At 54.1% G+C, this 15143-nt stretch overlaps 4 protein-coding genes across 4 annotated transcripts; 1 reads left to right on the top strand and 3 right to left on the bottom strand.

The window, feature by feature from the left end:
* Positions 1-2582: 2582 nt before the first annotated feature.
* On the bottom strand, positions 2583-5131 carry HER10_EVM0007949 (uncharacterized protein). Its single transcript, XM_035477487.1, has 6 exons — positions 4728-5131; positions 4630-4654; positions 4057-4437; positions 3692-3901; positions 3033-3611; positions 2583-2970 (listed from the first exon to the last, which is right to left on the bottom strand). Exons 1-6 carry the CDS (start codon positions 5042-5044, stop codon positions 2902-2904), a joined length of 1581 nt encoding a protein of 526 aa, XP_035335126.1. The 5' UTR covers positions 5045-5131; the 3' UTR covers positions 2583-2901.
* Positions 5132-5625: 494 nt separating this feature from the next.
* On the top strand, positions 5626-7187 carry HER10_EVM0011454 (uncharacterized protein). The gene is made up of 2 exons (XM_035480887.1): positions 5626-6374; positions 6485-7187. The coding sequence occupies exons 1-2, from the start codon at positions 6273-6275 to the stop codon at positions 6902-6904; spliced, it is 522 nt and encodes a 173-aa protein (XP_035335375.1). The 5' UTR covers positions 5626-6272; the 3' UTR covers positions 6905-7187.
* Positions 7188-7203: 16 nt separating this feature from the next.
* On the bottom strand, positions 7204-8481 carry HER10_EVM0005320 (uncharacterized protein). The gene is made up of 2 exons (XM_035474941.1): positions 8005-8481; positions 7204-7920 (listed from the first exon to the last, which is right to left on the bottom strand). Exons 1-2 carry the CDS (start codon positions 8056-8058, stop codon positions 7390-7392), a joined length of 585 nt encoding a protein of 194 aa, XP_035334935.1. The 5' UTR covers positions 8059-8481; the 3' UTR covers positions 7204-7389.
* Positions 8482-9957: 1476 nt separating this feature from the next.
* Positions 9958-13454, bottom strand: HER10_EVM0001395 (NAD dependent epimerase/dehydratase). The gene is made up of 3 exons (XM_035471143.1): positions 12330-13454; positions 11797-12097; positions 9958-11689 (listed from the first exon to the last, which is right to left on the bottom strand). The coding sequence occupies exons 1-3, from the start codon at positions 12529-12531 to the stop codon at positions 11065-11067; spliced, it is 1128 nt and encodes a 375-aa protein (XP_035334638.1). The 5' UTR covers positions 12532-13454; the 3' UTR covers positions 9958-11064.
* Between the last annotated feature and the right edge of the window lie 1689 nt (positions 13455-15143).

Here is a 15143-nt window from a genome sequence, read left to right on the forward strand (position 1 = left end):
GACTCGCACAGGAGCGTCTCGGTAGGTAACCCAGACATGACCCCTCTCTCTTACAGGTTGCGAGTTGCGAATTACACTCCAACGCAACGTAACCCGCCCTACCTGAAGATGGCAGATTCACTACAACGGGCGAGAGCGAGCGCCAATGAACAGCTGGTTGACCCGTCATGCCAGGTCAGGGCCACATACGACTACCTCGAAACCCCTACACATGCCTCTCCGCCGTGTTGGATCCCTTGGTGCGGTGCAGCCACCCCGAAAGACATTGTTGCATCGCGGTTGGTGTGAGAGGATCGACGGCTCGACGCTACTGGTCCGATTCCGTGTCTAGCTGGACGGGGGACGACGCCGTTGTTACCTTCATCCACGCTGCTGGACCCGAGCTCATTCGTCAACTCACCTCCCGTGCTTATTCGGTCCATCTTAAGACATGCCTCCCGTCTCTCCCCTCCGACACACGCCGAGTCTTTTCACAAACACAACAGTGGAGCAAAGCTCTGTCGATCTGCTGCTGTTCGCCTCCCCTTGCTTCAGCATGTCCCTCTCACCAGGCATGGGGAACGCTATTATACCTGGCCAGCATCTATGCGGGGGATATCCGCTCGACACCGACAGAATGCCCAATTGACATTGCCAATCAGCATTACACCCACTCGCTTCTTCACTGCACCTTCGTCGCATCCATGTCCGATCGAAACCACTCCATCATGGCCCATCCTGAACGCTCACTCCCAAACCCTCACCTCCTCAACAACTCCGCAGTCATAACAGGTATCATCCATGAGCGGACCCCAAGAGCCCCTCGTCACTTTTCGACGAAAAGCACCCGAACGGATAACAAATTCGGGAGACATTGCATTGTTTACGGGAGACTAGTACGGCCGAGGGGAAGGCATACCTACGTTCAACGCCAACGCCACTTAGCTATTGTGTCTGGAGCTATCTTCGTTGTGCCTCGCTCGTGGCGCACCTTGGCTTACTTGGCTTAATCCATCGAACATCTTTGGCCAACAGGCACTACCATTAGGTAGGGTATCGCAGCCAACCGATTTGCAGATGCCACCTCTAGAACCACCCGCGCTCCATCATCCACCATGTGCAGCACACTGGCGGTTTCTGGTAGGTCAGCGTCCTCCACACGGTCCCGTACCGGCCCGATTCCCACGAACTTCTGGAAGACATGGACGTCATGCTCTGCATCCCTCGGTGCCATTTCCCCCACTGCCGCCCAAGCACTGTGAAATGACGAATTATTGCTCTTCACTCTTCGACCCAAAGCTCCAAATTTTGCTTAGCAAGACTCGGGAAGTCTCGACTCTTCAGAGGCCGGGTACAGGGGATCAGGCCTCAGAAGTCTTATCCATCCAACTGCAGAGAGACCTTTACCGGTGCCGGCGCACGACTGCCGGAGCGTCCCCCGCGCCTAAGTTCGGACGGCTAAGTCGCTCTGCAGGTGGTGTGGTATCCCGCCCCGGCGTCGCCGGCGTCCGGGCCTGGCCTTTTTCTCGTCACTACGTTGTTCTGTTGGAGCTAATGTTTTCTAGTGCCATGTACGACTATTCTGACAAGTCGGTCAGCATCATCACCTGGTGCACTGAGTTGACTGATTTGACTGTGCCATTTCACATCGTGTGGGTTTGGCACCTTTTGACACGATGCTATCCTTCATATGACACGTTGAGACAAACCCAAACGTGAAGCTTAAACCTTGAAGGCCAAAACCTAAGGCCACGTTGAGTCTTTTCTTTCTTTTCGTTGTTGAAAAGATGAATGTGCTAGCAAGACGGCATTCGTTCCGTTGCTGTCCAAGACAGATGATGCAGTTCGGTCGTTGATAGTCGGCATCAGCTTTAGACGGGAGATCTAGGCTTGGGAATAGTATTCTGATCTGTATTCAAGGACGTCGTTCAAATCAATAACGTCTACGCTTCCCGTCTTTTGCTCCAGACCTTTTTCCGTTTCTGCCCGGGTTTTCTTCTTCTCCTTTTATCAAGTTCCTCGGTTCCCCCCGCCATCCCCCGTCCTCAACATAGATCTTCTCACAATTTGAATGCCTGAAAGTAGCATCACAGCTTTGCAGGTGCATTACAGTATGGGCATGGTGGTTTATGTCCTACCGTTAAAACCGTATCCCATGTCAAGTTTGATCGTCTCCAGTCTGAAGCCAGGCCGAGGGAAAAACATTCGCTTTTCATGTACGGACGTACTGGTAACGGGACGCCAAGTGACGCCGAGGAGAAAGATTTACGATGAGGGCGAACCCAGTTATGAGGAGAGAGCGCGAAAGAAAAAAGAAAGAAGAAGAAAACGTGCGTGATATTTCAACTCCCCCTGGGGGCTACAAGTTGATCTCTAAGCATACGACTTTGACGGGGAAGGGAAAAGACAAACAGACAAATGTCACTGCGGTTGCCATGAACATGTGGAATAGGGGCAACTGTACCCGTCTTAGCATTCAAATTACCTGCTACAGATTCTCACAGTAGTGGCAAAAGCACACAGAGATGAGCAAGAAATGTATCGATTCAAAAGATCATACTTGAACGAGATAAATTGCAATGTGGCATCGCGATCCGACCAAGCGCGGTTCTTCTGGCCAAAGCGTCCCACGTGAGAGAAGAATGACTGATGACGGACCTCTTGTTGAGACGCTAGACCCATGCTTTGGTCAAAGGATGTTAACACGAACATGAAAATAAGAAGGCTCGAAGAAGCGTGGGTGCGAGTTTAAGCTAGGTGAGCTTCTACACATTTGTAAAAAGACTCTTTCATTGTTACAGTAGTGTAAGAGCTAAGAGAACTCCCTCGAGAGATCCTCAGTGTTCATAGTATACTAGCTGGACAACCCAGGTTGCAGTGGTCCAACCCTCCGTTCACCCAACCATTAGGATATCTGCTGAATTACTTCTTCTCGGCGGGGGGAGCTGCTCCTCCGGTGGTGGGGAAGCCCATGAAGATCTTGAAGTAGTCCTGTTCATTCATGTTAGTCACTGTTCTCAACTCCTTTCAATAACATTATGACGGCCACTCACGTAGATCATCCACTGGAGACCGGTCAGGGTACCAATCATGACGATACGGACAGGCAGACCGTTCCAGAGACCAGAGAATCCAATGTCCTTGTAGATCCTGCCCATAGCCGCACCGAACGCCTCGCCCTGCGCGCGGTTCGCGTTGAGCTTGCTGACCATGACATCGGCCGGGTGTGAGACGATGGCGCAGAGGATACCTGCCAGGTAACCGCTGACAAACGACACGCCCGTCTGGGCGGCCTTGCTGTAGTCAGACTTTTGACCCGGGAGGCGGGCGTACATCATCTCGACAATGGTCTCGAAGGAGGCGAACTTCATCATGGTGTAGGGAATCTGTCGGCCCCAGAGCGGGTACAGGCCCTTGTAGAGGCCTCCCCACCCTTCCTTGGCCGTGACCTTGCTGATGCCGTCGAGAGTGCCCTTATAGGGGGACGGGATACCACCCTGCATGCGGACCTTGACAGCCTCAAAGGGGCAGAGAGCGATGTCGGCGAGGAATTCGGCGGAGGCTGAGGCGGAGAGGAAGAGAATCGTCTGGTACTTTTTGGCGTTGTCGGGGCCCGCGAGGTCGGCGTAGGTCTTGGAAGTTGCGTGTTAGTCACGAGGCTTCCTTCGTCGGGCTGAGATGTGAAATTTGGCGTGGATTTGTATCTCCTTACCTTTTTGAAGTATTCGTAGAATCCGTACTTGCAAGCTCCCTGCGCGGAGTAGCCCCAGAAAGTCGGGCCCCAGCCTGTCATGATGCCACGGAGACCCTCCTTTCGGAAGATCATTCCCCAAGCCTGGAAGTTTCCGCGGTACAGCTTCGAGTCGATTTGTCTTCTCACTTTGACAAGATCCAGAGGAGTGACGGCGGTATGCGTCAAGCCCTAGCGTTTAGTGTTAGTCGAGTCGTTCTCCTAAGTTTTCGTTGCGGCCCGGAGCCGGGGCCCGGCGCCGTTGTGGGGACCCCGGAGCGGAGACGAGGACACCCATCATGGACAACAAGGACGCGTCAAAGTCAAGGAAGACAAGGGGAACTCACGCAGGCCATGAGGCCACCGACGGTGCAAGCAGCATAGTACTTTCCAGAGTACAGCTCAATCTTGCCGCCAGCCGCAGACTGGGCCTTGGCGCTGGCCTTCTCAAACTCGGCCGTAGCCTCGGCGCTGAGCTGCTTCGCCTTGCCCTTGACGTCGTCAACGGTGGAGAATGCGCCGTAGAACTCGGGGCGGGCCTGGTAGCGCGTAGGTTTCGCCATGGCCATGGTGTCCACTGCCTTGTTAGGACGGCTGCCAAAAGGGGACGCAAAGCATCCCTTGAGGGTATCTTGTCTAGGGTAGAGGAATGACATGGTGGTCGGGACGCAATTCGTCTGGACCGGGAGGGTTGAATGATGTGGGATTTCTTCCGCAAGGATATCTGGCTGATGAAGTTAGTCGGGAGGTAAGGTCAAGGACGATCATACCCCTGCGATAAGCTTGAGAGGTGGATTGAGCGCGTAATTGATTTTCGCAATGGAAGCTCCCGCTCGAAGGAGACGGGCGACGCCGGCAATGGGCGTATACGACACGATGTTGAAGAGAGTAGACAAAAGAAGTTGAAGACCTCTACTCACCAAAAGAGCGAGCTGAGAGGGGTTTCTAGCTCAAAGAACAGTGTGCAACGTTAGTCGCGCGACACAAATGACCGTTTCCGGCGTATGAGCGACAGCACCTTGAGAGTCGAGAGCTGGGTACTTCTCGAGAATGCGGAATCAGAGGAAGAGGAGAAGATTGCGAGTGAAGTCGTCGCAAACACGCATACACAGGAAGAAGAAGAAGAAGCCAGGACGAGAGAGAGGTCAGAAGCAGGTTTATTATCATGCGAATATAATTGGGGGAAAGGGGGCGCCGGCGCTGATGAGTGGACGGACAGGATAGCTCAGGAAGGAACGGGGTTCCAACGAGGAGGTAAGCAGTGATTGCCTCTAGAATAAGGCCCAGGAGGTGAGGGAAGGAAGGGGTCGGTTCGGATGATTCGGTCACGTCCATGTCGCGGGTACCTCGACCTCATCAACAGTTTGCCGTACAAAGTCGCCTGGACTTGGGTAGAGCTTACGCGCCAGTGACCGACAGCTGCGGCGGAAGGTGTTGGGAGGGTATGGGTGACATCACACCTCATAAGGGGAGGTCTCGACTCTGATGCAGAGCTGTGAGACGTGCTGTACTGTGTACTAGAACAGGAGTAAGGTAGCTTGAGTGGGGCACCGGCATGCGACAGAATACGACGAGAGGGAAAGCTCCCGTGTTATCGCGAAATGGCCCGCGCTTATCCCCGGATTTTGCGGAGCTTCGCCGTGATTTCAGTGTTTCGTCTCCCGGCCGCATTTTCCAACCCTCTTGTCCATCAATCACTGTCCAATTGAAATTTTTATTTGAGTAACAATTTATTCCCTTTTGATCGCTCTTTTCCCCTTGATTCTGCTTCATATAGTCTGTGGTAAACGACGGAGAGATGGAAATGGAGATACGCTGCAAACTGACCGTGACAGAGCCGATGACCCAAATAGGAAATTGCTTTGAAACTACACTAAAGCATCCAGGCTGACCGCGATCGTAAGAACTTCCGTCGAGGGATTTTAGAATGACTATTCTCATTCTCGATGCGCGCGATGAGAAAATTTCAGCGAGCAGATGACCGGAATTCTATGGATCTCATTCTCGAAATGGTAGGTCTAATCTGGTATTCCTTGTTTCGACTTCGCGAGATATTCTACCAACGGACTGATCCGTGATACTCAACCCGATAGCTCCCGTGGCGTTTGGTGACTCTTCAGCAGCAACACCCCGCTGTGGAACCCCCAAGGTCGGTGAAGGAACGGCGGCAGGCAGCTTCAGCGAAACCTTAACAATTTGCGGATGGATACAAGGCGCAAGTGGACCGTGTTGGGATCCCACCCCCCCGACATGCAAATTCGCAATGGCGGGCAGCCGCCCCCGGCGCGCGCGTCTGTGAGCAAATCCGAGACACCGCCCGACTCTCAAGTGTGGCGTTCTCCCGTACTCCGTACCTTACCGCCAAATCTTTCAGCCCTGTCGATGTCGACACCGCCCCTCCCTCCCTCTGAAGAACCCCGCGATAATTGATATCATTTCCAACGCAACTGCGCGAGCGACCACCACCAACCACGATCAAACGATACCCACTCTGCCTCGACGATCGACTGTTATCGTGACAAGTGCTCACTCGAGGCCCGGAAAGCTCTTTCAATTCCCAGCAATGGCGGCTTTGGCTTCCACTCCCGCCGCGGCGGCACCTACGTCGCAAACCAGCGAAACCTCCAGTCCCTTCGTCTCAAAATGGTCTTCCCGTTATCGCGGTGTACGTGAACATCCCCTTGAACCGAATCCCGCTTCTCCCTCTTGTCTCTCAGATCAAAGACCTTGGAACCTTCCCAACAAGTAACTAACTTTTACGTTCTCATCATCCAGGCTACAGTAGAAGACATCGACCCCCCCGCCGCCCTCTCCCTGACGCCGACCGACCCCATCTCCCACGCCCTCATCTCCGCCTTTGAGCGCGACTACACCCACCTGACCGTCGTCGACGCTCACCGCGCCCTCGTCGGCTACCTCGCCATCCCCCACCTCCAGGCCCTCCTCGACGCCGGCAAGGTCAAGCCCGAGGACCCCCTCTCCAAGGCCATGGTCCGCTTCCAGCGCAAGGGCCGCACCTACCGCGTCATCACCATGCAGACGCCCCTCGAGGAGCTCGAGGCCTTCTTCGCCGGCGACGGCGTCGAGGCGAAGAAGAGCCACTTTGCCGTCATCACGGACGAGAAGCGGCGGTTCGTGCTCGGCGTCGCGACGGTGCAGGATCTCGAGGAGTTTGTCAAGAGGAGACCGGCGTGAGTGTGCGCTTGTCGAGGACGGATTTAAGAGTGAGAGGTTTGGGGCCGAGCAGTGTTATATCCAGAAAACTGGGATGGCGACGACCATCCAACGGTCGTAATGAATCTATGGCACGACGAAACATGGTAGATGAGACGGTTGGCTGCATCAACTCAGGCGTTGGTGGTTCGCATGTAGAACCGGAGGGAAGCATTGGGACAATGACTGGTACACAGGCAGACGATTCAACATTGCTCTCCCTTGTCATCACGTATATCTTTTTTACAAATGAGCATCCACGGAACAGGAGTTTTTCAGACGGGTTTATTTGTTATGCATGCTCTCAAAGTCTACTCTTCGCCGTGCTATCTATCATAGCCCAAGAGCATAACGGCATTAGGCGCCCTGCAAGTGCGTGTAGTAGCCATACTTCGTGTGTGGTTCGATCGGTCCCATCATCCAACCCCAATGCAAGAATTTCCCAGAAAACGCCGCGTGCGTCAGAATTAAGGAAGGTAGTCGTAAACGAGGCGGATCTCGACTCTCTTGCCGCCCTTCTGAACGAGGACGTTACGAGTGTAGCGTCTCTCGCCCTCGACGGTCTGGAAGCCCCAGATCTGGGAAGCAGTCCAGCCGTTGTCGATGCTCTCGACGTGGCTGTAGAGGTGGGCCTTGCCATCGGGGCCGGTGGCCTCGGCGTCGCCCTCGAGCCAGCCCTTCTTGAGGAACTCGTCCTCAATCTCGGCGAGGGTCATCCAGCGGCTCTGACCACGGACGCTGCCAAACATCCAGTCGGAATGCTCACGCCACTCATTGTCGACACAGCGCTTCTCTGTGGTGCCCTTGAGGCCGGCCGTGGCGAACTGATCAATATCGAAGTGGGTGACGGCCTCAGTGCCGGTGCCAGGAGGGGAGGGAGGAGCGGTGTACTGCTTGACGTCGAGGGTGACAGTGGCGAGGCCGACAGCCTTGCGGGTCATCCAGCCAATGCCCTGGAGGGCGAGAGCAGGCTCCGGAGAATCGGAGAGGGTCTTGTTCTATTGGCGTTGTCAATTTTCTTTCCTTGTGCGCATCTCTGCTCCTTGGTGGTGCTAAAGTATCCAGAACATGGGTGAACGTACCATGACCCACTTGCCGTTGAGGTCGGCGATCGTCTTTGTGGCAGGAGCAGCCATTGTGATGCGATGTGTTGTGTGGATGCGTTTGGTATGTGTTGCGGCGAGAACTAGCTGAAGAAATATTCGACGTTTTATGTCCTGGAGGTTTGGTGAGCTTCAACAAGTAGAATGGGAGGTAAAGGTGTGGTGGTGGCGGTGGTAAAGTACCTTGGGTCGGTGGTCGGAGGGGTTGCAACGGGGACAAATTGTCAACGGGTCCGCAGAGGTGAGATACGTAAATGTAGGTAAGCCTGGTTTGCAAAGGTGAAATGCCGTCAAGCCAAAGTCGTTACTCAAAGCAGGCACAAACTCTGTTTCAGGTAAGCCACCTTCTTCTTTTGTTCGCAGATTGGCGGTAGAATAAATAAAAAGATGGGAATGAACAAGCTGGGCTGAGCAACAAAGGTGACGTGGAATTTGACTCCGGATGGGAGGCGTCCAATCCGTCGCCGCCTTCTTATACGCCGCCTGGTCCGGTATCAGCTCTTTTCCAGTCAGGTCAAGTCAGGAACAAGCTCGCCAGGTGCCTGCCGCAGGACGGAGTACCTACCTACCTAATACATACGGATTGGAGTTGGAAGGTACCTACGGTATAAGGTACCACCGCGGGGGTCAGATGAATTGGCCGCTTTTCCCAGGCTCGATGCTTAGAAGACCGGCCAATTTCTCTGTCATCTACGTAGGTACTTACCGTCCTTACCTTATTCGTACCCTTACCTTACCTTGGACAAGCGGGGCGGGGAAGTATCCTCCCCACACTGACACTGCCACTGCCACGGCTTTCACATGAAGAGAAGAAGCTCTCGCTCTCTCACACTCTCACCTTCGCAATCGCTCAGCAAGCCCCGAATGAGGACAGCTCTCTAGTATCACACGAACGTTCTGCGACCGCTCAGATGTCGGGGCCGAGGCTCGCGAGACAACCTCCACACCCTTACGATTTACCCCAGACCCTGCCAATCTATCTCGAAAAGGGATCGCGCGTGAGATCATGACCGCATACACCCTTCTCTGCAGACTGCAACCTCCCACCCCCAGAACTCTGCACTCCTGTCAGCAGTTTAATCCTCCTCTTAACTCCCCGAATCTGGGCATGCCAGCATACCACCTGAACCTGCGCGAAACAAACGGCCAATGATAGCAACCAGACCGACACTCATAACCCCAATCTGGCCGCCTAGCCCGGTCTGCGTTGCGTCCATCTGGAGATAGTACGGGGAACGTAGCAATCCGAACAACCGTTCTTCATGACTACTAGAACACTATCCTCGACGATGCTCATTCCGGTCCCACGTGCACCCTGAGTGTCACTTCTCAAGTTCCCAATCAGGCAGCCAAGAAAGGACAAGCCCAGAGGCGAACGGACGCTGCAGCTTCCGAGGCTCGAGGCAGCGCTGAAGAACAAAAGAAAAAGAAGAAGAAAAAAAAGACTCGAGGGGCTTTTGCACGGTCTTCACGATGTAGGGCCGGCAAGGGTCATTACTCAAAGCAATCAAGGCAGGCATATATGCATGACGGGTAAAGCAGACAGACGCAGGGACAGACAACAGCTCACAGGCGCACAATTCGTCTGAGAGCTTCGACACTGCTTGACGCTTGTATCCGAAAAGCAATGTCGCATACACCGACAGCTTCTCTCCCCCTCTACTCCGCCAATGACACAACGCCAGTCACGAACTCGGTCCCCCCAAACTCTCCATCCCGTCTCGGGCGATCAGGCGGAAGATGTCAACCCACGGCTTCGGCAGACTTTTGGTCACACTCGGCCTTTTCAGTCCGAAGCATGTGCGGGACGGACGCTTGGTTTTGCCCGTGGTGGTGGATTGGGACGGGGCCAACCAAGCGAGCTGCATTCTTTTTCCAGTTCAGGCTCGCTCTCTCCGTCCGTGGGGTTCATCTCCATAAAACCTTCCACAAGTCTGGCTCAAGCCATCGTGTCAATCTCAGCATCTCAGAGCACTCAGCAGTGGACTCGGTTGTCGACTAGCTGGTACCACTGCTACCCGTCTCGGGTGCCTCATCGCACGACAGCATCCCGTCAGCGGCTCGCTGCATCAGCTTGGGAAACTGCAGACATTTATTTGACAACTCGCACAGTAGTGCCAGCCGACCAACGTCAACGTCGACGTCGACCGAACTTGTCTTTGGCTCCTTGTTCCTCGCTCCGGGTTTCTGAACCAGACCCTGAACCGACCATCGGGGAACGATGTGTTTTAGCATCCGTCACACAAGCGAGCGAACCGAAGCGCAATGAGAGGCATCCGAATAAAACTCGTCTATTCGACGAATCGTCTCGAGGATTTCCGGTGCCTGGTTGGGATGACTCCTGCGTCCGAAATGGGTCCGGCCGATGAACGAAGCTTCAAGTCTTCAATTCTTCGAGATGGCAAGTAGCGCCGCAGCGAAGAGGGAGACACCTCGTTGCGGCGGGGTCAAGCTCCAAAGAAGTCGGTCACGCAGGCAGGAGAATCCCAGCTCCCACGGGGGCCAAGAGGTGGCCGTCCGCGACGTTCCCGCCCGCGGAAAACCACACGTGAGAGCTCTTTGCTGTTTCAAGAATATGCCAGCAGGCAACCCCCTGCTTGTGACAGCTCAGGTACAGCTCCCTTTCTTTCAACATGCTTCAAGAATATGCGCGCTCCATTTATTTATTTATTTTGGCCTAATTTCGTCGTGGATTACTGCCTTCAAAAATGTCGCCAATATACATGGCCGGAGCTACGAAGAGTAATAAAAGGAAAAGGATATCTTGGTTATACAAATGCCCCGGCACTCCCCGGCACTCCCCGCCATCGGCTCCTGAATGCTGCTCGCACGCAGTGGAGTTTCCAAACAAACGATTCGACTGATATCATGGCGCGCTCTCTCTCTGTCTCTCTCGCTTCCCCCTTCTCGATTCCGCAACCCGCGCCCGCGCCTGCGTTGGTACCCTTCCCCGTGCTTCGATTCAAACGAATCCAGGCCGAAAGTCATCATCCGCACGCCGTTTTATGCTTCTAATTCGTTTCCGTCCGTCCGTGACCGTCACGGCCACCAGTTCATCGTCTTGTAGCTCTCAATCACCTCCTCGACCAATTCCTTGGTCAACTTGGGCTTTTCGTACTGGAAGCCGACAACCTGTTCTAAGCGGTTACCGTCCATGCTCAGGTCCGTGTCTTTCAACAGCTCCTTCTCCATGAAGGGCGTAAGAGGTCCCGGTCGCGCAATGCCCGCCTTCTCGAGTAGTTCGGCCCATGGTCCCATGAGCTCGTCGTTGACGTCGTCGACGACGCTGTCCATGTTCAGGCGCGCAAATGTGCTGATGAGTTGTCCCTGAAATCCCGTTTCGATCTTGAAGATGTCGCCAATAATCTCGGACATGGTGCCTTGTGTGGTGATGCCCTTGTCGACAACGTTAAACGTGGGCACCTTGCCCATGGTCTTAACATCCCACTTGTCCTTGCCTTTGCTGTACCACGCCGTGATATCCCAAAGTGCTCGTACGGCATCTGTAATGTGTACCGTGTTCTGTCGGAGGCCCTTGTCCCACAGCCACTTCATTTCGCTCTCCAGGTATTGGTAGACACGGGCCATGCAAAGTGCCGTAGCAACCCATTGCGACGCGTACGGGCCGTAGACGTGTGCCAAGCGCACAATGATGAGATTCAGTCTAGAGAAAGAGTGTCCTTGCGTCAGTTTGGAACGATACACGAAAATGCGCCCCGCAAGGTAAAGGCAGCTCTGAGAACGCTTGGTGATGACGCCTTGGATACGTACCCCTCGATTTTTGCTAATTCCTCCTCGGCTTGCAGCTTGTAGACTGCGATCTTGCTCCAAGGCTTCAACTTGTCGCCCTCTTTGCTTGGGGACGAGTCTGACTTGTAGACCATGCCGGTGCTGAGCTCGATGAAGGCCTTGACCTTGCGCTTGGCTGCCTCCTTGCCAACAGCAAGCGACAGGCCGAGAGAGCGCAACTTGTAGACCTCATCCTCTTGCGAATATCTCGTCTCGCCGCCGCAATTGAAAACGTAGTCCCACTGTTTGCCGTCGGCGCGGTCGAATATCTTTGCTAGGGCTTCTGCAACAGGGCAAAGAAAAAGCAAGAAACGTTAGCCAAGAGCGACATGACAGTTGGTTGTTTATCTGGGGATGTCGGGTCGGTTGGCAGCTTTAGAGACCCCAGAGACAGAGGGGGGAGGGGATGGGCTACAGAGAAGAGAAGAGACATGGACAAATGAGTGGTGATGGGCGGTGAATGGGAAAGTAAAAGGAGAAAACAGGTCATGTTGTCGTTTAGTCTGGTGACTTACGTTCTCTGCTTGCATCGGCCTGCATGAATTTGCTGCCGGCGCAGGCGTCCTGGAATTCGGGAGCAAGCCATGCGAGTTGGGGCAAGGCCTTGTCGACAACGCGGACCTCTGAGGCGAGGTCATTGTCGTGGATGTAGCGAGCCAGGAAGCGACCGATGTAGCCCAGCCCCCCGATGATCAGGACTGAGGGTTTCTCGGCCATGGTGAAGGGAAGGGGGAGGGGGGAAATTCGGTGGCAGAGGCGGTCGTCGAGAGGTTGTGCGTTTGTGTGCGGTGTTGTGTCGTCGGAAAGAAAAGGATATTATGAGCAGCGCAAGTTGACGAGTTTGGGGGCAGAGGGGTTCGAGGTCGTGGTTGTGGTAGTGGTGCACTGGGCGCTCAGCGGCAAGGCGGGAAGAAAGGTACCTCTGACGGGCAGGGACGACAAGGACAGCGAGGGTAACGGACGGCGGGGTTGACGTCTGGTGTCCAGGTTCCCGTCGAGTTAGGGGTGAGTTGCCCTGGCCCCCTGGAACGAGAGTTGCAGCACCGGGATTGCGCGAGTTTAGTGTAAACCACGGTGCAGCGGGATGGATGCGGGCGAAGCTCGGCAGGGGGGCGTCGAGGGGGGGCGACGGTCCAACCGGGATAGTTTGTGGGAAGGACTTGGGGAGGGCGACGAACGAAGATGGCAGACGCAGAGGATGGCCTAGATTAGGTACAAGTTACGGACAGCAGGGCAGTCAATGTTGTTGATGTCAGGTGGCAGAGGCGGGGAGACTGGTCGGAGGGGTGTGAAGAGGAACAGAAAGAGGGAGGTGAGGAAGAACAAGAAGGAGAGAAGCGGACGAGGGGGGCAAGAGTAATAATGACAAAAAGGAGGTTGTAGGCTTGATGGTGGTGTGCGTATGTACGGATACAAGTATGCGTGGGTGCGTCTGTATATGTGTATATGTGTTTGTGTAAGGTACGCAGGACGGTATGTTTGTGCGTCTAAAGCAAGGAAAGGAAAGGTATGGTAGGCTAGGTGTGTGTGTATATGTTTATTCAAGTGTAAAAGATTCGAGTTGGTTGATTACGTCTAATGATATCGAAAAGCACATAAGTCAAGGTAGCAGCGGCGTTGCGCACGTCGTGGAAAAGAACAAAATCGATAATAAAAAAAAACTTGAGACGACACATGGTCCTTTCCCCTTTTTCCTTTTTTGTGTGTTCCCTCCCGTGCAAGTACAAGAATAATAAGAAGAGAATGGTCAAAAAATTTAGCGGAGATGCAGCAGCATAAAAAAAGAGACGAAACAGAGCAAAAACGAGCTCCAGTACGGAGTATCCTCCAATACAATGGTGCTGTCATTCAAAACGGGGGCTAGATGGATATTGGAGCGGGCCGTGGAAGTTGGAACGAATGGAGAGCGGGTCAAGGAACGAGGGGGATACTGGGGGGGCTACCTACTACTGCCCACATAGTATGAAGACTCGAAGAAAGTGGGAGGAAAAGAGGAGATTCTGGAAATGACAATATCCCTAGGGACAGCACACACACACACACACACACACACACACACACACACACACACACACACACACACACACACACACACACACACGCACACACAAGTTACCTCCCCATACCAAAGCACTTACAGTCTCACTTGTTGTAATCGAGAGGGCTCTCGCTCATCAAGCTGCCGATGGATAGCCGGTGGAGCCTTTATGCAGCTTCAAACTTCACACTTACAGAGCTGAACCCTGCCAGGTGCTTTGGCTCGGGCTGCTGTTGCCTCTCTTACTTGAGTAGGTACCTACCTTAGGTAACCCGGTGACAACTCCTGCCACTTCCATTCTCGCCGCCAGCTTCAGGTCCAGGCAGGTCCAACGCCTAGTCCATTCTTTCCTTGACTTCTTAGTCTCCGTAAGGTACCTTACTGGGGCTGTGTATTCAGTGTTCACCAAGCAGGAACACATAACTTTGCTCCCATCAGCTCTTTCCTCCCGATTCCCGAGCCCATGTCTGCTGACCTCACCACCACCATACCACACCTTGCTTACCTACGTGCCTACCTGCTCTAAGTACCCATACTGCGTAAGCTAAGTAGGTAAGGAAGCTTTAGCTTGCAGCAGCTCCCATCGGTGTCTTCCCGCCATCATCTCAAGTCTCAATGTACGCAGCTCGCTGACATGTCCCATATTGTCCTGCCTGCCGTGCCAGCTCCGTCTGAGTCACTCCGTTGACACGCTAGCGATCCTTTGCCTTCTCCAAAGTCCAGAGAGCATCCTTTTCCAACACCCTGAACCCTGGCTGCGGCGTAATCCACCGAGAAGTCAATCCCCGATCCAAAGGAACATGTTCTGGCGGCGGCTGCTGCGCTCTATCTTAATCGATACAAGCACCTAATATCCGTACATCCACAGTCATACCCAAGTGCCGTGCTAGATTTTCTACCGAACGAAGAACTTTGGTTCGGATAACGTGCCTCTACTATCTGAGAAGGGCCGCGATATCACTCTCACTAGGTAAGCCAGCGTTCCATGGAAGGGGCGAAATACCACCGACCACTAAATGGATTCTACGACCAAAGCTCCGGTATCGCATGCTCATCTTCATCCGATATCGACAGTCTTCGCCAAGCTGCTTCTTCGCCATCCCCCCGCTCTCACTCGGTCACACACATAAAAAGGGCCATGGGGATTCGGGAGCCATGGGCTGGACACCAAGACGGTCTGCCGCCTGCCTCCTTGTCGCGAAATTTACAGTGCCCCGTGCTTCCTCAGAAACCCCACATCGTTGCAGCAGCAAGATATCCCCCGGTCCACTCCATGCCCGTGGCGTCCACC

Source organism: Colletotrichum scovillei, assembly GCF_011075155.1.
Source record: "Colletotrichum scovillei strain TJNH1 chromosome Unknown Contig00004, whole genome shotgun sequence".
NCBI classification, from domain to species: Eukaryota; Fungi; Ascomycota; class Sordariomycetes; order Glomerellales; family Glomerellaceae; genus Colletotrichum; species Colletotrichum scovillei.